The sequence below is a fragment of the Marmota flaviventris genome, chromosome 14 (genome assembly GCF_047511675.1).
Source record: "Marmota flaviventris isolate mMarFla1 chromosome 14, mMarFla1.hap1, whole genome shotgun sequence".
In the NCBI taxonomy this organism is placed as follows: Eukaryota; Metazoa; Chordata; class Mammalia; order Rodentia; family Sciuridae; genus Marmota; species Marmota flaviventris.
Genome location: NC_092511.1, coordinates 22,418,129 through 22,441,077, shown reverse-complemented (window position 1 = coordinate 22,441,077; position 22,949 = coordinate 22,418,129). Strand labels below are relative to the sequence as shown.

General features: G+C 43.0%; 1 protein-coding gene across 1 annotated transcript in view; it reads left to right on the top strand.

Annotated features, from left to right (window-relative positions):
- Alk (ALK receptor tyrosine kinase) overlaps positions 1-22,949 on the top strand; it is a 643,754-nt gene that overhangs the window by 467,214 nt on the left and 153,591 nt on the right. The window contains exon 5 of the mRNA XM_027933420.2: positions 1,974-2,101. Coding sequence (XP_027789221.1) covers positions 1,974-2,101 — 128 coding nt within the window. The remainder of the gene's footprint in view (positions 1-1,973; positions 2,102-22,949) is intronic.

Sequence of the window (22,949 nt, the reverse complement as noted above, 5' to 3'; positions counted from 1 at the left end):
ATTTTGGATAGAAATCCTGCTGGGTACAGTAACAGAGAACAAACTTTACAGCAGCAATAACCCCTTCTACAGTATCTATTGTGGGGAAACTTAATACACTTTTATTAAATGGCTGAGGAATTGACTCCAGTGATCTGAATTAACTACAGAAGAGCAGAGGAGGAGCAGAAATACCTCCTTCATGCAAGATACCTACTACATGCCCAGCAACATTCAGGGCCCAGAAACAGGGAGCACCCCTTTGAGAAGTCATTGATTGCCCCAGGCAACACCTTTATCAGCAACAGCTAGCCAAATCAGCAAGGATCCCATGGGACCCAGTGTTAGAAAGCAAATGTGGAAATGGGCCCCTGGATTCACCATGGGTGGAGTGGCAGGAAGCTTCATTTATAAATAGGCACACACTTTGACTCAGATTCTAGGACTTTGTCCCAAGGCAGAGCTTAGATAAATACACATGGTTACCTTTAGCACGATCATGACAGAAACCAGAAGTAATGCACAAGTTGTTAAAAATGCAGCCAATGAGAAGATAATAGAACCTCTATTTGCTGCCTCATGACATACTATTGAGCAGGCAAGTGCAATCACAGAGAGCATATGCTATTTATATAAATATTTATATATCTCATTTATATAAAATGAGAGCTGGCAGGTTGCCCACTGAGGTAGTGACTTTGGTTACTGCTAGTCAATGAGGTTCTGGGTGACTTTTCTATTTTACAACTTTTCTCAATTGTTGAGTTTTTATTTATTTTTATAATAAGCATCACTTTATATTTGGGGAGAGGAGTTAAAAAGTTTTTTAAATGAAAAGCTAAGGGTAAGAAAATATGAAATGTGTGATGATTTCAAGGGTGTATACCTAAGTCAAACCCATTGACTTATACATTTTAACTCATCAAATTATACTTTTAGTACATGCAATTTATTAAATGTCAATTATATATTTGTAAAGTTGTTGTCTTGAGGAAAGAAAACCGCCCAGATAATTTCCATTCTCACTCAAAATTGTATGGTGTATGTATGTATATATATATATATATATATATATACACACACACACACACACACACATACATATACATACAGATATATATATATATATATATATATATATATATATATATATATATATGTATATATATATATATACACATGCATATATACATATATATATACATATATGTGTATATACATATGTATATATCAATGTTGAAAAGTAAATTTGATGTTCCAATCAGTGACAGGAGCCATTTCAAGAGGTTAATAGCATGAGCAAGGTGTAAAAGTGTTCATTTAGCTTATTCTCTGTTCTCTGACAGTGTCAGTGTCCTTCATTATAGATGGATGCAGAGCTCACCATTTGACCTGCTTCTATCTTCTTCTGCTTGCACTTTTTTGCAAAGTCCATGTCAATCTTAGGTACCTTTTACTCCAAAATACATGCTTGGGTGCACTTTAATTTTCCCACAGTAAATAAATAGCTCTTGCTAGCTTCCCATAAGTAACAACATAGCAGACCTGAAGGTTCTGAGACTCTGGTATCAGATAAAGTGCCAAAAACTAAGTTTTATTTCCAGAAAAAAATGATCCATAGACTGATAAATGTTTTGAAGACTTTGCCTCAACTCTGCTGCCAGCTCCTTTTCACTATGTAGATTCTTCCCCTATAAGACTAGCTACTGAAATATTCCAAATATTTTAAATTGCCTTAAAAAGAATATGACAAAAGAAATGCCATGGCTAAAGTGTGTTTGAAAATTGTGTCTCTGAGTTAGCCGGACAAGAAGGAAGCAAATGCTTACACGCTGCTGTCAGGGTCATCATCCCCAGCACTATGTGGGCATCCATCTCTTGGTGCCTGTGAAGAATGTAAACCCTGAAGTCACTGCATGACCCTCTCTGCAGGTGAGGCTGCTTCTCATCACTGTTTTTCTGTGCTTTCTTCCTTTGCTTTCCAACGGAACCAGCTGGACCGTGCTGCAGGGAAGAATTGGGCGCCCAGAGAACCCATTCCGAGTGGCCCTGGAATACATCTCAAGTGGAAACCGAAGTCTGTCTGCAGTGGACTTCTTCGCCCTGAAGAATTGCAGCGAAGGTATTTGAACTCAGCTTGCCCCTCCACTCATTGAGAGCCTGTTGTCATGTGTGTCAATGACCTGCAACTGTGCTTAGCTGAGAAGTTACACACTTATACATCGAAGGCTATGGTGCTTAAGAGCTGATTCTAAATATTACGCAGTGCACCATAGACCAAACGATCAATTTTCAAAGATCCAGAATAAAATGATAACTACTTAATATAAAGCTGCATCAAATAGAATCTGGTGTTTGCTAGGTAACATAGTAGCTTAACTTCCCTGGCTGCCAAATGCTTACAATTATTTATATTTGATCATAGAACATTATAAATGGATGCCAGGCAATAGAATGGTGCAGTGAGCCCCCAAGAACCCTCAATGCAACTTCAACTGTTATCAAGATTCACCATTTTTGCTTCACCTTTATCTCTACATACTCTGCACCTTCTCCATAACTTAATGCTTAGTTTGCTTTTTCTTTTCTCTGAGGTTAAATTTGCAACTAAATATTATAATGATTTTACTGAAGCTATTATTGAGAGACCACATGGGAAATGGTTATATGTGAAATCTTTAGCTTATTTTGTAAAAGCCATTAGGATAGGGTCCACTCTTGCCATTTAAATCCTTTTATACAAGTCCCACATTGTGAATTTATTTCAGGATCTATTACCGAGAGAAGGTAATTTGTTGGGCTTTTTTTTTTTTTCTCCTTTTTTCCTTTGTTGCCAGGAAACTCTGAACTAAATGCAATGCACCATCACAGTAATTATATCTGTGTAATTACACAGATATAGGTTTTTTATAAGCTTTTCCCCTTTCCTCTGAGAGTTTTTGATCTTCTGTTCCTATTTTCAATATCATGTTTTATATGTAACTTTATTAAACTTTGCCTCAACTCTGTTTTCTAAGTGGGATGACGTGGATCATCAGTAGATATATGAGGATGGTTTTCCTTGATTTCTCAGAAGACCCAGTCATAATTATAAGCATCCTTTATTCCCCAGATATCAAGGGTAGCTAAGCTTGAGTTCCACCAACTTCAGTAAGAGTCCTTTAATTATTGCTGTTCTGTAATTCCTGCCTCTGCCCGGAGGTTGATTGAAGGGCACTTTAGCCTGTGCCATGAAACCTGGGGTCTGAGGGGCCAAAGAATGAAGTGCAGACAGGAAGGAAATCCAGGGTACTCTCAGACCTAAATTCCCAATTTTGACTATTTCTGAACAATCCTAAAGGCCCAGAACACAAAGAAGCCCTCTGCTGCCTGTGGAAGCCTGGATTTGAACCTGGTGCTTCTTGGAGGTGGGGTGGGTTAGAGACACCCTTAGTTCAGGAGCCCCAGTGACCACCTTGCTCCTTACACTGTTGTAGCTTCTCATTCATTGCAGGTCTCACAAGATCTTTCACAAATGAATTTTATTGTTGTTCTTATTTTAATCAGAACAGAGTTGTATGTGGGGAGAAGAAAAATCACCACAAAATGATAGATTACACTTTAGTTCAAGTTGAAATTGTGGTTGCCCTATAATATGAGGCACTGTAGAGAAACTGTGGTTTGGGAGCTAGCCAGGAGTTTGGATGTCTGTTTCTGCACTCATGAACTTAGGGATTTGCGAATGTCTCTGGAATTCATCAAGCTGCATAGATGTTGAGGGTCTATGTACCTTCCAAAAGAAGCCATCTGTTGAAATGGAACAAGTTAACAGGAATGTGATAGAGAAAAGGTATCCAGTTTCTAAAACTGGCTTATCTCATTTGAGCAACATCAGGAGAAGAAACTAAGAGACCGTAAATATCTAGATATTAGGCCCAGCACAAATGCTGCAAAGATTTCCTGCCCTGCAAAAATTCCTTGCACATTCAAATTATGAATTTCATCAGATGTACATTTTTTTTTTTTTGGTTCCAGGGATTGAACCCAGGGGTATTCAACCACTGAGCCACATCCCCAGCCCTTTTTTGTATTTTATTTAGAAACAGGATCTCACTGAGTTGCTTAGGGTTCTCACTAAGTTGATGAAGCTGGCTTTGAACTTGAGATCCTCCTGCCTCAGCCTCCCGAGCTGCTGGGATTACAGGTGTACCCCCACCACATCCATCTTTTTTTATACAGATGTTTCTCCCTTACTTTGCAGCTCCCTCTCACCTACAAATTCCATCCCCTAGAGCTTGTGTAGCATTGGCAGTGAGTCTGTTACAGGGCTTTAGAGACCTGTTCCTGGTCTGCTTCTCTACCCTGATAAAACCAGTGGAGTTGACCTCCTTAAGCTTTCTCTAATGATCCAGAAAATCGCTGTTTACAGGCACCCTCTTAAAGGAGGGAGAAGAGAAGACAAATCTGCCTCTGATTCCCCAGGGAAGGCACTTGGCCAGGTTGTCCTGGTCCACTTATTACCCAGGATCCAAGTCCAGAGGCTCCAGATCCAAGGAGAGATGATCCTCATGAGGAAGTAGTTGTTCTCTACACTCCTCCTCTCACTAAGAACACAGCCATCAAGGGGCATGAAGAGATTTGTGTGTGTGTGTGTGTGAGAGAGAGAGAGAGAAAGAGAGCAGAGAAGAGCAAAGTGATCCCAGAGGTTCCTTAGAACTTCTTCTGTCATAGTAGGACAAATTCAACTAGTGTAGACAAGTTGTTATCCTAGGAATTAGCCTAAAACTACACCCACATATATTTTTTTAAATATATATTTTTTAGTTGTAGGCAGACACAATACCTTTATTTATTTATTTCTCTGTTTGTTAATTAATTTATTTATTTAATGTGGTGCCGAGGATTGAACCCAGTGCCTCACGCACGCTAGGTGAGTGCTCTATCACTGAGCCACAAACCCAGCCCCATATACCCACATATTTAAAGGGAAGAAATTTTTTGGTGGGGTTTTGTGGGAAAGTCATATTTAAGGTCTATGATACAGGCTAGTATATTTTCTGGGGTCACTGCTTTGGTTAAGTTATGACAAAGAAGAGAGAAAGGGGGAAAAGTAGCTAGCATCTTCCAGGGGCAAACAAAGCTGATGATATGCTACTCAGAGTTATAGATGTTTCTAGACTATTTTCTGACGGAAACTTGGTCCCCTGGTGATAAGGCACAGATAACATATGAAGGGAAGTACAACTATAGATCTTCATGACTCTTCTTTGGCCCACATGAAAAGAGATGCCATTTTAGTTAATCTGGAGAAGGCTTACAGGAGACATTGGGAAAACTCTCCCTGCAGAGGTGACAATATCTATCCATAGGTATCACCAGGACAGTGGCCATGCCTATTTTCTCTTTAAATCTTTACATGACTCACAGTCTATTGAGAATGTGGACTGATAGCAACCACCACTAACCTTGGTGGAGCACTCCCAAAGTGTCAATCCTTTTACATGTGTTATCTCATGCAGGCTTAAACAATGATGCTGTAACAGAGGGACAAATCTCCTCCTTTTACAGATGGGGAAACTGAGCTCACAGGTCATTCAGTTGGTGAAAAGTAAGGCCAAACTGAACCCTAAGTGAACCTGACCACAAAGCCAGTGTTTCCGTCCACTCTCCTCTACCATCTTGGTTGATGTGCAGAGGCTGGGGTTTTATTCATTACTGGAAACATCAGAATCATCTTTGTTCCCCATCCTCCTCCACTTCCTTGGCCATAACCTTGAGCCCTAAGCTTGCTGCTGCCTCATGTTCTATTGCCGAGTGCCACTGCTGCAGACTCTTACATTTGCCCTTCTGACTCCATTTTCTTAGCCATGCACCTTGATCTTCTTATGTTCTTCATATATGTCACCTTAGCCTTCGGCTGGTCTAAAACTGCTACCATTTCTTCCCATCTTGCCAGACAGACCTCCTCAGTATTGCATTTCCTTGTGGCACTCACATGTGACTTTTATTCCCTCCCACATCAGAAAATAATGAAATATAGGGGCTATGCTGGGACACCTCACTCAGTTTCTGGGGCCAGGAAAAGGCATTTGCAGCTACTGTAATTCTGCTTGGAAAACATTGCTGTCTGCATCTAAATTTAGTAGCTGCTTTACAATCATTTCCCAATTAGTCATTTTGGGATCCCAACTTGAGGTTCAGGACCCTGTCCTATATTTCTTTTATTTCTGGAGGGAACAGTTAGCGCAGCAGTAAACACATAGGAAATGTCACATAAATACTTCTTGACAGATTGGTTAATCAATCAATTAATAAATGTTGCTTCTGTTTTATGGCCTTGGGCTATTGCCCTATTACTGTGAAGAGAAATTGCTAGGGATGGGTTTTTCCCCTGAAAAGCCAGTGAAAGAGCAGTTTATACATTTGACACAGCCGAGAGGGACATCAGCCCCCTGATACACCCAGGTCTGGGCTTTCAGGGAGCCCTTAGTCCATTCACAAAAACCTTTCTTGAGCAGACAACCCAGGGCAATAAGATTGCAGCATACTCATTAGACCTCTGAGCTTCAGAGATGTCTACAAAAAAATCACAGGTCAGAATGGGCAGGACAAGTTTCTCGAAAAGGATTTGAAAAGGACCAGAGTGCCTCTGAGAAGCTCATAAAAACGAACACGACTGCAGCCACCTAGCACTTCCGCACACCAAGTCCTTTTCTAAGTGTCCTTTTTATATTAACCCAGTTAACCCTTTCAACAGTGCCGTTGGGTACATATCATTATTACCATCACTCCAGTTATATGGCTAGGGAAATTGAGGCACAGAGAAGTAAGTTGTTCCCCCAAAGTCCCACAGCTGATATTGGAATGCAGGGGGCTCTAGCTCCAGAATCCATGCTCTTAGCTACCACATCTTTCTGCTTCCTGTGGAAGGTCACTGCCAAAAGAACACCAGAAAGTATCTAACCAAGACACAAAGATCGTCCCTGAAATTTGACATTGTAAATTACTGATAAGTCCAAGGTGCTTTCTGCTTCTACCTTATGGTTAAGTTCCCAGTTTTTCTTTGAAACCAATTCAACATTATCTTCTCCCTACCCAGAAAGACCCCTACCCACTGGTCTGCACAATCTCAGGGGGCTACACAGGATCTCACCCAGGAAAAGCAGGGAGCTGTGGGTAGCTTCTGTCTGAACCTAAGTTACTTTACTGCAGGTCACCAGCAAGAAACATCTGCAGGTTCCCAGGCCAGAGCCATGCTCAGCTCACAATAGATTCTTAACAAGAAGCAATCTAGGCCCCTTACACTGCTGAGACACCTGCATACATATTATCTCTGACTCATCCATTAAGGAGTCATAACCCCCACATGAGGAATTAGCCCACTGTTTTTTCAAACTCAGGAAGCACGAGGAATGCAAGATGTCAAACAGAGCCCCACTACCACAGATGCCTTGAGACACATGACCCCCGGCTAGAGAACAAAATTCTTAACTTCTCTGGGACCACATTGAAGGTATTTGAACTTGATTCAGCCTTTAGAGGCTGAACCCATACTTCAAAGTCTACAAGAGTCGAGGATATATAATTATTCAAGTAGAAGTATCTTAAGGAAATGAGGGTAGGTACCCAGAACCCACCATTCCACAATCCTTGACATCCTCCATGATGAGTTTTCATGAAACACAGTTTGATCTTCAATGCTCCTGTTAACTCCAGCTTTTCTAATGCTATGATTCTATCCTATTTAAAATATGAAAGTCAGGGGCTGGGGAATTAGCTCAGTTGGTAGAATGCTTGCCTTGCATGCACAGGGCCCTGGGTTCAATCCTCAGAACCACCAAAAAAAAAAGAAAGAAAGAAAGTCAAAAATAGTTACATTAGCCATGCCTTCTTTAAAAGATAATGAACATGCACAGGCTCTATACTTGGGATGTAAGCTATTTTCACAAGGCCAGATCTTTATTCAGATGGGTCCTGTATTTGAGACACTAGGCACTGAGTTAGTATGAGTATTTATAAAAGTAAAAAATGGGTGACATATCCAAGCTTTGACCCCTCTCTTTCCTTCCACTGCACCAAAAACACTGATAGGCAATAGAGGACATTTTCCTTAGGTCAGTGGGGACAAGAAAAAAAAAAAAGAAAGAAAGAAGCTGAACAAACAGATTCTAATCTTTGGCCAGCCATGTGGAGCCAATCAGTGTTTGGAGTAGGCTCCAAAAATCCAGCTGGGTAAAATGAGGGATTACTTCATGGGCTCCTGGCAGCCAGGCCCAAATTGGGCATTTTTTGTTCCAGCAGCAAGCAACACCCCAGCAGGATCCTCAGTCTGTGCTTGTAAATGGAGATTACAGTGACATTCTGTCTTGGGGTTGCCAGCAGAAAACTCTCTCTTTATGTAGCAGATTCATCTATCCCTCCACCCGTGGATCCCCCATTCATTCAGCAGACATTTACCCAAGCAGATACTAAGCTGAGCGCAGACAGACATTGATATAAAACTGCTGTTTCTGTCTGGGCTGAGTTTTGGTATGGTGGCTTTAAGTTGTCTCTTCTCCTTGGCACAGAAACTATTCCCCAGTGGGCATCCCTGACTTATATTTATTTTGCAACAGAGGAGTTGACCAGATGCCCCATTTGTCAAGATGTCTTCCTCCAAATTAGTACCACTTTTCCTTTCTCAGAAAGACCGTAGAAGGAACACTGAATCAGCAATCAGGAGTCCTGGATTGAGGTCCCCTCCCCACCTCTTATTTTCCATAAACCAACCAACTCTTCAGATCCAAAGGGACATTATCAGCCTCCTTCAGAATTGACACATGGATGGTTTTTGTAATTGAAGGTGAAAATAACAGTAAGTCAATGGTTGTCCTAGAATTGACCTTGACATGAGAGTACGAGAAGGGGGCGGAGGAGGTGCGCTATACATGATGCCATTGGCTACCCAACCTCACTGACTGGGCCTTTCCTTGCCTGAAGTCTTTAAGGTTCAATTGCTCCCTCACTGTTGCTCAGGTTATCATGGAGAAGCTACCATTCACAGAAATAAATTGGTTCCTCTGACACCTGCTGCATAGCTTGTTAATTAATGGCCAAATGCCAAGGTGGATGATGGGAGTCACATGCTGCCAACCTGAGAGGTGCTGCAAGCTGGGTCAGTCTCTTCAAGGGACTGAATCAGCTCTGCAGTGGTGGGGTCCGTGACTCGAAAGTGAACCCGGGGGACAGCACAGCTACAGCCTCCAAATGAGCCCTGTTTGTGGTTGGTGAATGCTTTTTTCAAAACACTCCTTAACTCCCTATTTCCAAAGTCTCCTGGCCTTAATTTATCTGTATTCTCAATTATTTAAAAGACGAGCATTAAAATTACAATTTCATGTAGCCACTCAGATCTCCTCGTATTTCTCCAAACAGCCCCCACTCAGGCTGCTTTCCACTATGCAACTTCAGGGTGCTCTTTGAAAATCGTGCACTTCTTCCAAGTCTCAGCTCAAATACTATTTTCTTAAAGAAGTCTCACTTCCGAATTATGTTTCCATACATTTCTGTTTTAGAATGGTCTATTTCTCTCCAGAGTTATTTTTGTGTTTCACTTAATAGATGTTCCTAGAATCAAAGAATGTTCTGTTTTTTTAATCTCTGCATCTCAATTAGCAACGAAGAGTATGCTGTTTTCATTGTGAGCACTCCATAAAGGCTTACTTATCCCAGTAGAAGAGAGAGATTACAGGCTTTAAAGTCAGACAGAACGAGTGTGGAATCCCAGCTCCATCATGTCCTACCTTTGTGAGCTCAGAAGCATTTCTTAAATCCATGGGTTTTGATTTTCTCATCAGTAAATGAGCTAATAATACTTAAGTATAGGGGTTTTTTGGAAATTAAAACAGATATTGTGTGCAGAGCCCTTGGCTAGTGCCTGATACAATAAATACTCTCTAAGGCCCCTTGATTAAGCTGAATCCCCTCATTCTGCAATCAGAGCTGCACAACTCTGCATAGCTCTTTGAGGTATGTTTGTGGCCTTGCCCACCTTCTGCTTTCCATTTGCACTTTGTCTGAGTCATTGGGCGGAGGCAAAGGCTATCCCATTCCTAACAGAGACTCTGATAGCCCTGATCTGCATTCTGACTTCTAGGCCTGCTACTTCTCTTTCCCCACCATCCACCCTTTAACATCTGGTAGAGTGTTGGCCTTGTCATTTTGTGATCAGATGCCCAGACTACTTTGTGCCATGCAAAGGAATAGTACTGTTCAATCCTCTGAGGATGGTTGGAAGTTGAAAAGTCTTTTGGACATGCCTATTACACTGCCTCCCTGCCAGAAGACTGGCATCCAAAATAGCCAGGCCAGAGTGCTGGAACCGGAAGGAATTTTGCTGGCCTCCCTTCTCCCCACAGTGCACAGCTACTCTTGGCAGAGACTCCCTTACTTTGGAATGGCTTATTCATATTCACTACTAAAGCCAATTACAAATGCCCACAGAGTGCTTAGGGACAATAACAATTGCTTGGAAGACTATTTTAAATATCCGTCCGACCGTTGGAACTCACCAGGAAATGGAGGCAGACACAAAAGATTTTTAAATATAAATAAATAAGGAATGAATGTGCTGAGGTCATTGTACTCCCAGAAGAAAATTACTTTCAAATTACAACTACATAAAAGAAATAATTGAAAAGATTAATCACACTAAAATAATTGGTCTATTTTACAAGTAATTTGGAGCAATATTCAGTCATTGACATCAATGTCGAGTAGTAAAATAGTAATGAATTTCATTCTCTGACTAATGTATTTATTTTATTAATGGTACTAAATGGTGTTGTTACTGCTTATAAATATTTCATAACTTTTAATTCATTAAGATGTTCAAGGAATCTCCAAAAGTATTTATTAGTTTTAAATCGTCCTTAGTATTCAATATGCAATCGCCACTCTGCCTGGGTAATTAAAAAAAATTATTGTTTTGGGTAATGGGAATCTCTTTGAATGGGGAGGATTAAGCCCCCGTTATTAATGAGACTGGTCCCCCAGCTGGAGATGAGTGAGGGGCTTAGGGATCTGCTTCTTCTCCTCACTAAGGCCCCTCTGCAGCCGAGCCTTAAAATCAATGGCTATGAGGCAAACGGGGTGGACCCAAATAAATTACTGCCAGAGGAGATGAGAGAAATGTCCGTTTAGACACAGATTTCAATCCACCACTTCTCTCACACCGTCTCCACCCCCACCCCCCCACACCCCCCCTGAACAGCTAAGGAACTCAAACATCCCAACCTCACTTCCCCTGCTTCTTTCATTCACTGAAGAAGACCACATAGAGAGGGAAATGGCCGAAAGGCAACAGAAAGAAAAGCAGAGAACAATGGTAGTTTAAATCATGAAAAGATTTGGATGAGGAAAAAAAAAAAAAAAAAAGATTTGATTTCTGAGACATTTGGCTGCTATGCATCCATGATGCATACTTAATTTGTGTGAGAAATAAAGATGGCAATGTCTACTCCAAGGTCCCTGTGAGCATTAAATGTGACAGTGTGGTCCTCCTGACATAATGCAGAGACCTCATGGGTTAGTTCTAAGCTTCCCTATAACCTATGAGTGTATGGTTGGCCCAATGAATGGCCTTGGCAAATCTAAACCCCTAGTAAGAACTTTTGGTTCGCGTCATCAAGAAAAAGTGGACCAATAGTGAATTAGTGCACCTCAGTGGACAGGGGAAGTCCAGGCATCCCTAGGAGGAGGGAATAGAGGTCTCGTCCCTCAGTGCCAGGACTCATCCATAAGTCAGAGATTAAGCTCCCAGTAGTTCCTCTGAAGCCTCATCTGCAGGAAAAGGCTGAAGGCATTTGCTGTGGGCAGATTGAGAGAGGCCAACAAGTAGCTTGGAGTAACTGGGGCCAGTGCTTCTCACACCAGGATGTTGTACCTGTAGCATATGTAGTGGTGGTCTGAAAGGGGGCCACCCACAGAATCAGTAAGGTACATCTTTCCAGAGTTTTAGTTTTACCAAAAAGATTGGGGTGAAGAGACACTTTTATATTAAAATCATCGTGACTATATATTAGGTTCTAATGCAAATTACACAAAATTCTTAAGATAAAACATGACCTAGGAAAAATCTTTCCCATTCATAGGAAGACTGGTAAATGACTTCGCTCTACCCTTCCATGTGAGGTACCTCAGAGGGACATTGGCAAAGTATCACTCCAGGGGGACAGAGGAACATGGTTAGGAGAAGGTACACCAGGCGTTAGATTGTCATCTGGGAAGCTGGGGCCAAAAGGGAAGGTATCTTTTCAGTGCAAGTCATAGATGGAAACACCAGAGACTAGCAATGGGGTATAAACTCCCAATTAGGCAGAGAAGAAGACCAGGTCTTATCATTTCCTTTAAGAACAAGGCTGCAATATCCTGTCTGAACCCCAAATTCCAAGCACATGGATTGATGGGCCATCATGGCAGCACTGGGATCCTCTGAAGCCCACCAGAGAAGGGGTCCAGAAAGTGAGAAGAGCTCTATGAGGCTCCCAGACCACCAGGATACCCTTTCTGCTCTAATTAACAGGAAGAATGAGCCATGTGACAGACCAGTAGAAGATGAGAGAGGCTCAGTTCCTAAAATTGACATACCAGGTCAGATTCAAACTCACCAAGTATTAGATTTTAAAGTCTCCTGTGCATTGGCCTAAAGTTTCTTAAACCTTCCAAAGGACCGAGTTAATCCTATGCTTGGTGTGGTTGGTTTTTGTTTTTGTTTGTTTGGTGGGGACAAGAGAAGGGGTCCTGAACCTTTATCTGAAGATCCTGCAGACAATTTCCCTCTTCTCTCCCTAGGCCCCTGAACAGAACTGCTCACACCAGAGGCTATGGGAACTACTTTCCAAAGTCCTCCAGAGAGGAGGACCTTGCACATTGAGTGGGGGGCCTTTTGCTAGCTGAGGGACATAGGTTGGGAGCACAAGAGATGCCCTGCTGGAACCTGGCAGTCTTTCTTTGTACTCGTGGTTATTCTAAAGTTTTGGCATTCTCTGTCTTCAGGTTATGCTGAGACCATGGTTTTTGTGGAACTTTATTTTGCCCTTCTTGTTGCAATTTGTTTTGGGAGGAAACTGGGAGACAGTTACTGGGCCGTTGCCCAGAAGGTCCCTCAAAGTACACTTTGCAAAGCCCAGAGCAAATGGCCTCTGAGATGCCTACTTCCCTGAGCTCTAGCTTTTGGGATTCTGTGATCAGCATTTGGGGGGATGGGAAGTCTTTTGGATTTTGCTGCTTCCATGTCTTCATAGCTCTTAGCCAGCATTTTGTATCTGTGAAACGATTAACTAACATTGACTAATTGCCCCTCATTAATCATTCATGAAACTGGTAGACCAGGGTCTTATAATTTTCCTCAAGAACACGGCTGCAATATCCTGTCTGGGCCCCAAGTCCCATGCGTGTGGGGTGAAGGGCCTTCACGGCAGCACTGGGTTCCTCTGGAGCTCACCAGGGGAGGGGGCCGGAAGGTGAGCAGGGCTCTGTGAGGTTACCAGCCCACTAGGAGGCCTTTTCTGCTCTAATTAACAGGAAGGATGAGCCACATGGCTGACCAATGGCAGCTGAGAGGCAATAAGCTTTAATTAGAGGATTCTTCCTGGAAATTCACACGAACATATTAAGTCTGCTGTCTTAAAAGGTCCAGAGAGGTTGAAAGCCTAAACTACTCCTTTCAATCATTTGCAAAATTTAAATATAAAAAAAAAATACTGGCCCTGGACAAAAGCTCTGATTAGCTCCAGTGGGACAGGAATAGGTGACCCAAGTCTAGGGTATGGAAGGCAGCCAGTCCATATCCCATCCTAGGCTGGTTGTAGGGTCTGTAGTTCAGAAATGCACAGTAGGGCAGGTGAATGATCTGGAGCATGTCAGGAGCAACAGAACTCCCCTGGAGAGGGCAAATTTATCTGTGGGAGTGTTGGGGAGCAAGCAAGTCTCACTCCCAGAGGTCGAGGAGAGCCCAAGAGTGGCTTTAAGACTCTGTCCTGTGGACCTGGGCTTATGAGTATGCAAATCTCGGGTGAGAAATTTCTAGAATTACATTTGTGTGGATCAGAACAGAAAGCAGAAAGTTACAAGGAGAGCTGTCTCTGTTTTCCTTCTTATTATCCCAAGGTTGATACCTTTCTTGTTAGTACAGATACAAACTCATGTTCTCTCTCTGGGGCTCTCCCCCTCCCCACCTCTGATGGGCCCACTGTGTGCATGTGTGTACTGATGTGTGAGGGCTGTTCTCCTAACTCCTCTTTCCTTATTCCACTGACATGTCCTTGTGCTACATTCCTGGGTATGTGTAATACCAAAGCATCTACTCAAATCAGAGTCATTTTACTGGTTTACTCTGCGGGATAATAAATAAGTGCAGATAGATCATCTTCTGCCTGGCTGTTTGTTTTGACACCTCATGGACAGCCTTTCCCCACTTCTCCCCACCCTCAGCCACAGCCTCTCCTCGTGTGTCTCTCCCAGATTCTGGGTGTCTTTGACTTTTTGCTTGTCTCTGAACTCATTCTCACTTCTTGACTTTCTTCTTTTCCTTTTATGAGTGGAAGAAAACCAGGCTGTGGAATTGGCTGTCTGATCCCTGTGGCCACCTCAATTATAAGAGAAACTTGCTGTGCCCTGGCTTCAGGCACAGGCCTCAGGCTCCATGTCTACGGACAGGTGGCTGAAATGGTCAAATTGGCCACGCTGGGGCCCAGCCCCCAGGTGTGCACAGATGGGATCTTCTTCTCTTTAGACATAGGATCACTGAATCTCTTTCCATTCCCTCTTTTTTCATTATCTCATTTCTCTTTCTTCTCTTTATATACCTGTCATGACCTCATTAAGAGACCGCCTCACACACAAATGCACACACACAGAGTGAGGGGGCTGGTGGGCATTTGGACACAGTAATCCTGCCAAGGGCCAGAGTCTTTAGTGGGAGAATGAAGTTCTTTTTTAAAAATTTTAAACTTTAATTCCCACATAGTAGTTGCACTATGTATGTGATAGTGTGACATGTCCATACACCTGTGTAGTATGTAATGATTGGATCAGATTGGTGTCATTGACACATCTATCACCTCAGATATTTATCATTTCTTCACATTGAGATCATTCTAAATGTTTTCTTCCAGTTATTTTGAAATATTCAATTAATTTTTATTCATAGTTATCCTACCACTCTATAAAACATTAGAAGTTATTCCTCTATACCTGTTAACCACCCTCTCTCCATCACCTCCCTCCCCCACACACTTCCTAGGCTCTGGTGACCATTATTCAATTCTCTACTTCTTTGAGATCAAATTTTCAGCTTCTACATGTAAGTGAGAACACCATAATGTTTGTCTTTCTGGGCCTGACTCCTTTTGAGGAAGGTCTTAGGAAAGGCTGAGACATTTTCTAGCATGGATCACTTGGCAAAGCCAAAGATGAAGGAAAATATAAGGGTCAGCATTTTCCACTATGGGTCTAGTGAAGTGGCAATGAGCTCTTGGGTACTGGAAGCTGAGATTGCTTTCCCTGCTATATGGGGAGATACCAGAAGCCAGGAGTGACATTCAAAGGAGCCGTCTTCTGTTCTAGGTCAACACAGCAGAGTCTAAGCCCAAAGTGAATTCAAGAGATATTTTCCCCCTTGTCTTTTCCCAGTCTTTAGTAAAGTCGTGTTGAACATTTCAACTTCTCTTGGTTGTACTCCCAGAGTTTTATTCTGAGTTTTTGTCAGGATTTTCAAGGGTTCAAATGTCAACTCCAAGAACAGACTAATGATAGCAGTGGTGGTCCATAGGATTCTCCAAGGAAATGAAAAATCTCAGAAAAAGAGGGAAGAGCAAAAGGAAGGAAAATGGGAGAAGGCTATGAAGTCAAATCACTCCTCACCCAAGAAGTTCAACTTTTGTGCCAAACCTGGAGGCCCAGTGCTTAATTGGTTAAGGAAGGTGAAATTTCCCTGCCTGGTAATGTCCAGATGTATAAACTGGGTTCTCCATTTCCCTACTACATAGTAATTTTTTAATTTTTTTTTAAATTTAATGTTTTTTTTTAATTTTTTTGGTTGTTAAAAACAACATAGTACTGACACCAAAATAGACTGGTAGACCAATGGTACAGAATAGAGGACACAGAGATATCCACTTACTCATGTGGGCATATGACTTCATATTATAGACAAAGACAAATATGCCCAGGAGTGGAAGCTCAAATTCTAAATTCCCTGTTTCCAAAAATTTTAAGAATGGATTCTCCCTCACACCATCTAGAAACTCCTTCCGTAGGCCCCAGCACTTCCAGGACTTCCAAGCAGGTGATCAGCAATATCTCCACCCCACCCTCTGCAGTTTGCTGAAGGTGGGACTTCGCCTCTGCTGTGAGGATGCTACAACAGAAATGAATACAAATGTATTAACTGTAATCTGTCATTCCTCTGGCCCTCTGGGGCTTCAGTTGACTATACAATTTTTCAACCATTGATAATCATAAGCTTCACATAATTGAGTACCAGGAAAGGGCCTAAAGGATTTTTTTTTTTAAATCTTCCCTCCTCCTTTATTTTACATATTAACAGAATGAAGCCCAAAGAAGTTAAGGTTCTACAGGTATCAAGTGACAAATTTATGACTTTTGACCTTTTATTTGTTCGTTTGTTTCTCACTACCCTGTGAGCTTGGCTCTTGATCCTCACCATGCGGGGCAGAACCTGGCACAGACTAGATGCTCAATCAGTTGTCTTTAATTGAAATTAATGGAATACATGACATCCTAATAAAGTATCAAATGGGTGATAAGCATAGTGGGACCTTATATCTCTTGTATTTTCAAAAAGAGACCAGCTCAAATCAGCCCCGAGAAAGGGCATGCTCAAGAAAGGATCATATCCATCACCTTAAGTATTTGTCATTTCTTTGTTGTAAGAACATCCTGAATCCTCTCTTCTAGCTATTTGAAATATGCATGCTTTATTGTTAGCTCTGATGCATTCTTGTGCACTATAACAATAGCTAACAATACTGAGCATGGGGCCCCAGAACTTACTCCCCCTCTCTAATGGATATGCTAATCACTCTGATTTGATCATTATACAACATATACATGTATCAAGATGTCACATTATACCCATAAAGATGTACAATTATTATGTGTCAATAAAGTCAAAAAAGAGCAACAGTGAGAAGAAGAAAACTAGACCAGTTGTGATAGAAGAAAATCAGACAATTGGAAAGGATTTTGAAGAGCGTATAAGGGTTGTAAATTTTATATTTTATGTGCAAAAATGAAAATTAAGCTTTTGAGGAGAATTTTCCTTTTCCACTGATGGCAAACAGCTTCATGTAACCAATTTGAAGTCTATCTGATACTTGGAAATTTTCTTCCTCCTTTGTGAATAGATAAAAAGACAATGGAGAATTCTTCCCCTTTTTAGTCTTCTTTCCATTACTCTGGGTTTAATTGGAAATTAGAAGCCTTCTGTAACATCTAGTACCAGTGTAGCCATCCGCTCCACGGTGTCTTTGATTGGGGACCCTTCTGTGAATATGACTGAGGAGTCATTGCTTACAGGTCATCTGGTCTATCTGAATCACTGGTTCCAGCCACAAGGCCTTTACAGGCCTCCCCACACCCTACCAGCCATCTCAGGGCCTTCACTGTAGGTTCTGAGGCCCTGGAAGCTGCTCCCTGATGCTCTGGGTTCTGAGCTCTGTCTATGAAGAACTTCCTAGCTCTACCTGCCACCCCCAGGACCCTCCTGACTGAACTGAGAGCCCAGACCTAACTCAGGGCACATTGCCTGCTGCTCACAAGGCCCTTCAACCATTCTGGCCTTTCACTCCTTCCAACACCCCCAGCAGGTACAGCCCCAGGTAGGGAAGGCAAAGGCCTTATTCCCCTAGCACAGCCATTGCCTTGCTCTCCTTCACCAGTGGTCTCTCGGCTCCCAGTCTATGGTGTATTTTCCATACCATCACACATTCTGCCTCCCTCTGTGGATTTTTATTGTAGTTCTGTTTTGGGGTCCATCTTGATTCCAGATTTTTAGGTTCAAAAGTCTGTTTTACTCAGAAAAAGTCTAGATCTTACTGTTGAAAACCTGTATTTTTCAAGTGGATCTACCACCCCAACCCAAAGGAGTGCATGAAGAAAGCAATGGGATTAGACTCAGTGAAGTATCCTCTGTAACACAGCAGCACAGAAAGTTTATTTTAAACCTGAACCTCTTCCTTCTTTCCCTTGGAGTTCTTGATTTCCTCTTCCTCCCTGTCCTCATTCTCCAAAATGGGTACCACCAATTCCCGTGATGGCACAATGCCTATGACATAAATGCTCCGTAAAGATGAGCCGGATGAATGGAAGAGGAATGGATGAGTGATTGAGGGACTAAATGGCATGTTAAGATTGCTCCATTACGCACACCTGCTCCCTGCTTCTCATGCAGCATCCACCAGAACAGCTTTATTCAGCCATTTTGCTTAAGGAAGAGCTTGGCAAGGACCCCTGAGCCAGATTTTGATTTCCTTGACTATGAAACCCAGAGCATGTGTAAGGCATGATAGTTAGCTCTTCTTCAAAGATGGTATGTCTTTCTGAGAGAATCGGCAGGATTTCTATCTGAACCCCACTGCCTCTTAATACAAGTGTGCTGGGGGCTTCCAGCTTTTCCAAGCAGTAACATGAAACCCATGGTGCACCAACCTGGATAGCTGGTCCTTCCCCCAGCTCCACCTCTGACCTCCTGCATCCCAGAGAAGTCACCATGGTAACTCGTGCTGCTCTGTTTTCCTTTCTTCCAGGAGGGAATAGGTAAAAAAAAGAGACCCCAAAGCCTTCCAACCATGCTGGGTCTTGTCATTACCCAAGCGAGGTATTTGTTTTCCTAGTCTAAAAACATAGGTATCTTCCATAGAGCTTGGGTAGCTGTTTGAGATGCATGTGTCTTGATAACCTGCTTTTAATTAATCTCTAATCATGAAGAACTCTAATTCAATGTAGAACATTAGCTCAGTCATAGTTAGAGTTTACCCATTTTGAATCTGTGTTTATAGCCCATAATAATGAGGGACTATGAGCCTGGGTGACATTTTTAAGGGCTTAGATTTATTTCAGCAAGACCACTGGAGGGTTTTGTAATCTCACTCCCAAAATGGGAGTAAGGGGAGTTCTCATATAGTGGGGAGTGTCTCTTCACACCAGCATTACCCCAGTTTCCAGCTAAAGCATTATATTCTCCCTGTGCTTTCCCAAGCAGATTGCAATTTGGGTTCTTCAGTGCGTTTCTTAATAAGTTTTTGAAGAGAAGACTGTATCTGAATTGTTGACTCAAATTGTACCAGCTTTCCAAGAATCTTGCTTTCAGTGGTGGGAATGATGAATTGAAGAGTGATTTATTTGGATTTTTATATGTGTCTATCATTGAGGTCCACGGTCTTGTGTACAAAGATTGGAAGACACAATTCCCTGAGAAAAATAGACTGAGTAATTGTCTATAGTCTACCATTCTATGACAACCATTCAATCCAGGCCTTTTAGGTCCAGAGGAGGTAGTGTCCCCGCAAGCTTCAACACGTATAGGACACATCTTGGCGGTAGTGACAAGTTCATGAGGATGTGAGAAATGAGGTCAGATAACTTCCACCAACACTTTCAAGTCACAAGATAGATCTCTTTGAAACTGAGTAGTATAAGCTCAGAGGGTCACCAATCCATGGAAAAGGCTGGATATGGATATGCCATTATCTAAAAAACAGCCCAGCAGTAATGGAGGAAGCCCCTAGCTATTATGCAAGAGAAACTGAGGCTAACTTATTCTTACTCAGATTCCTGGAAAGAGAACAGGCAGGTGCAAAAGGAAAAGAAGAAAAAGAGAAAGAGAGAGATGCCAAGCCAGGCAAGTCATGGATTCTGATTAAAGTATTCTGAGAAGCATCTTTCCCTTTTTTCATACAAAATGGTGGTGATTATGATGGAAAAACTGTTGGTTGTTGTGGTAACCTACACAAATGGCAAGCAGTAGAAGAGATATTACCTATGCCTCAAAGTTCATTCAATAATTGTTTTGTTTTGTTGGGGTGGGGGTTGTACCTGCTGCTGGCTGGCGCCATGCTAGGGACACAGGCAACATAAATAGGAAGGCAATTCACCCATGTTTCCTGGCCTTAAAGCGCTCAAGCCCTGTGCAAGACAGATTGGGAGGAAGTGATTCCAGTAAGTGAGGCAAATGTGGGTAAAGCTAGTCCCCGAGCCGTGGAGTGTGGGGGAGGGAGGGAGTGAAACAAGAGGACACTAGAAGGCTCCAGGGAATGAGGCACTTAGCAGGAGCTGCACCGGAAGCTGCTTGTCTCTGAGACCTGCAGGCCCTGGGAAGCTGCCTGAGCCTCCCTCCCTGTCTCCCACAGGGCTGATCCGGACCTTGCACACCCCTCTAGGACAGCCCCTCCACACTTGTCACACGCTGAACGTCCCGCCTCCTGGAATACACTGTCAACTGCTGGCACTCAAGGACCATGTTTTATTCACGTCTGCCTCTTTAGCACCTAGAATATTGATGCCAAGGAGTGTGTCAGAGTGTGGGCTGCTAATTAGTGTTTGTTGGAAAGAAAGAGAAAGGAGAAAGGAAGAAGTGAAGGAAGGAAACTGATACCTTAAACTCCCAGCACGCACTTCCAGAGCCTGCTTTCCTTCTCCTGTGTTTACTCCTTTTTCCTCCTTCTCCAAGTCTGCCCCTCTCTCCCCTGTTCTCTCCAATGCTCCCTCTTCTTCCTAGCTCCCTTGGGTCTGCACCCCTCACTCCCTAATCCCCCAGTAGCAGGGTCAGAGGTCTGGGATGGCCCATGAGGAACAACGATGTGAAGGAAAGGATGGGTGAAAGATCATTTGTTTCAAAGACAACCAGTCTTAGGCCCTGGGTCACTGATGAACAAGGAAGAACCAGGCCCCACACCTCCACAGCGACAGTGGGTAGGCCATGGCATGCAGGAATCAACTGGCCCATAGCAAAGGCCATGGAGAGTCCGTGCAAGGTGAGAAAGAACCTGCAAGGTGACCCCAAATTGCAGATCCCAAGGGAATCCCCTCACTCAGCTTCCTCACTTTATATCACCAGAGAGACTAAGTGACTCACCCAAGGTCACACAGAAAGTCATGGCTGGGTTGAAACCAGAGCTGGTCTCTCAATTCCTAGCCCAGCATCTTTCCTCTCTAACGTGTGGCCTGGGGCTCCAGCAGGCCCATCGCCCACGTCCAGAATTGATGCAGCTGACAAACAGGGAGCCATTCTTCCTGCTGAGAAATGCCTCCAGTTAGGGGGGAGGAAGGTGACAGCTGTTTAATAGCAGCTCTGTGGGATGGTTCTGGACTTAGAATGAGGAATATTATCTCCCGCTAATGCGTTCGAAGAGACGCAGGGAAACAGAATGTAATTACCCAAACGGCTGTTTTTCCCGGATACCAAAACCAATTTTCCCACCCTGGTGAATAATGCTGAGGGGTCTTTAACAATTGGTTTATGCCCCATCTGAAAGCTGTCACCACTCCTAATAGCACAGGGACTCGTTTGCCAATCAGGAGTATCGATTCGAGACCGCCTTGGAGGTCTGCCTTTGGATTCACCAGCTTCCTGAGGCCTCCTGAAAGAGAGTCTCTCCAACAAGAAGGAGCCCAGAAGCTCTGCTGCTTGGCTTCTGACAGCCTGGCCTTGGGGACCCCCTCAGATGTGGCCACTCTTCTCTGCTTCTTTGCATCCCCCACTGAGCACTTGGCAGCCTGTTTGGTTCTCAGCCCCAACAACTTGGGCTAGGGGCAGGGAATAAAGGGGATGGGGGTTTTGGAGAAATACCCAATTCTTAGAAGAGCTGAGAACAAATGGTTTTCTTGCCCTTCATCTTTAAACAAACCTCATACACCAACACCAGCTATAAAGTGCATAAATTAAGCATAATTAATTCATCTCGTCAACCTAGAAATAACTTCTCCTCCTGTAAACGTCTGGAGGCTTTTATTTTTAACACCATTATGGTACTTATGTTTTACCACAATTCCTAATTATTTGTGCTCCTGTCATATCTGCCCAAAGGTTGCAAGTCTGAGGATAAGAGTTAATGAATCATTTCTATATTCCCACTTCACCTAACACCTACCGGAGCCATGCACATAGGAGATGCCCAGTAAATAAAACCTTAGAGTGAAGGCATGGACAAATGCATCTTGAATACACAGCTTCAGAGGACAGTGTCCACTCTGTGTGGTGTTTTTAGTAAGCTTTGCATTGTTGTGACTAATATACCCAATAAGCACAACCTAGAGGAGGAAAAGGTTATTTTGGCTCTACTGTTCCAGGGGTTCAGTCCATGTGGCTGACTGCATTGCTCTGAGCCCAAGTAAGGCAGCACATCATGGCGGACATAGTATGAAGAGCTGCTCCGTTCGTGGCAACCAGAAAGCAGAGAGAGGGAAGGGGCTGCAGGGCAGGTGAACCCTTCCAGGGCATAACCTCAGTAACTCATGTCCTCCAGCCATGCCCCACCTGCTTACAGTTACAATCCACATAATGTTACAGCTCTCACGATCCAATCAATTCACCTCCAAACATTCCTGTATTAACACAGGGGCTTTAGGGTGTTTCCTGATATCCAAACCATGACATGCAGGGATGAGCCTGGTGTAGAAAACTCTAGGTCACGAGCCCCTCTTTATACTTCCTGCTCTCCAGAAGCCAGTGAGTGGGGAGGACTGACTGACCACTTTCAGGGCAGCATACACACTTCACAGCAATTCATTCTCCAAGTTGGAAGGAAACAGAGCCTTATCTGGGCTCATTGGAGACTGGGACCCAGAGCCAGTCTACAAGACTCCTCTCCAAGGGCTGCAGATTCTGCCTAGAGAGAGAAGAGCCTAGGCCATAGAAGGCCAACAGAGCCAGAACAGCCATGAATTGTGGTTTGTCAATATGGTTGGGCTTTTGGACTCTGGACACTTCA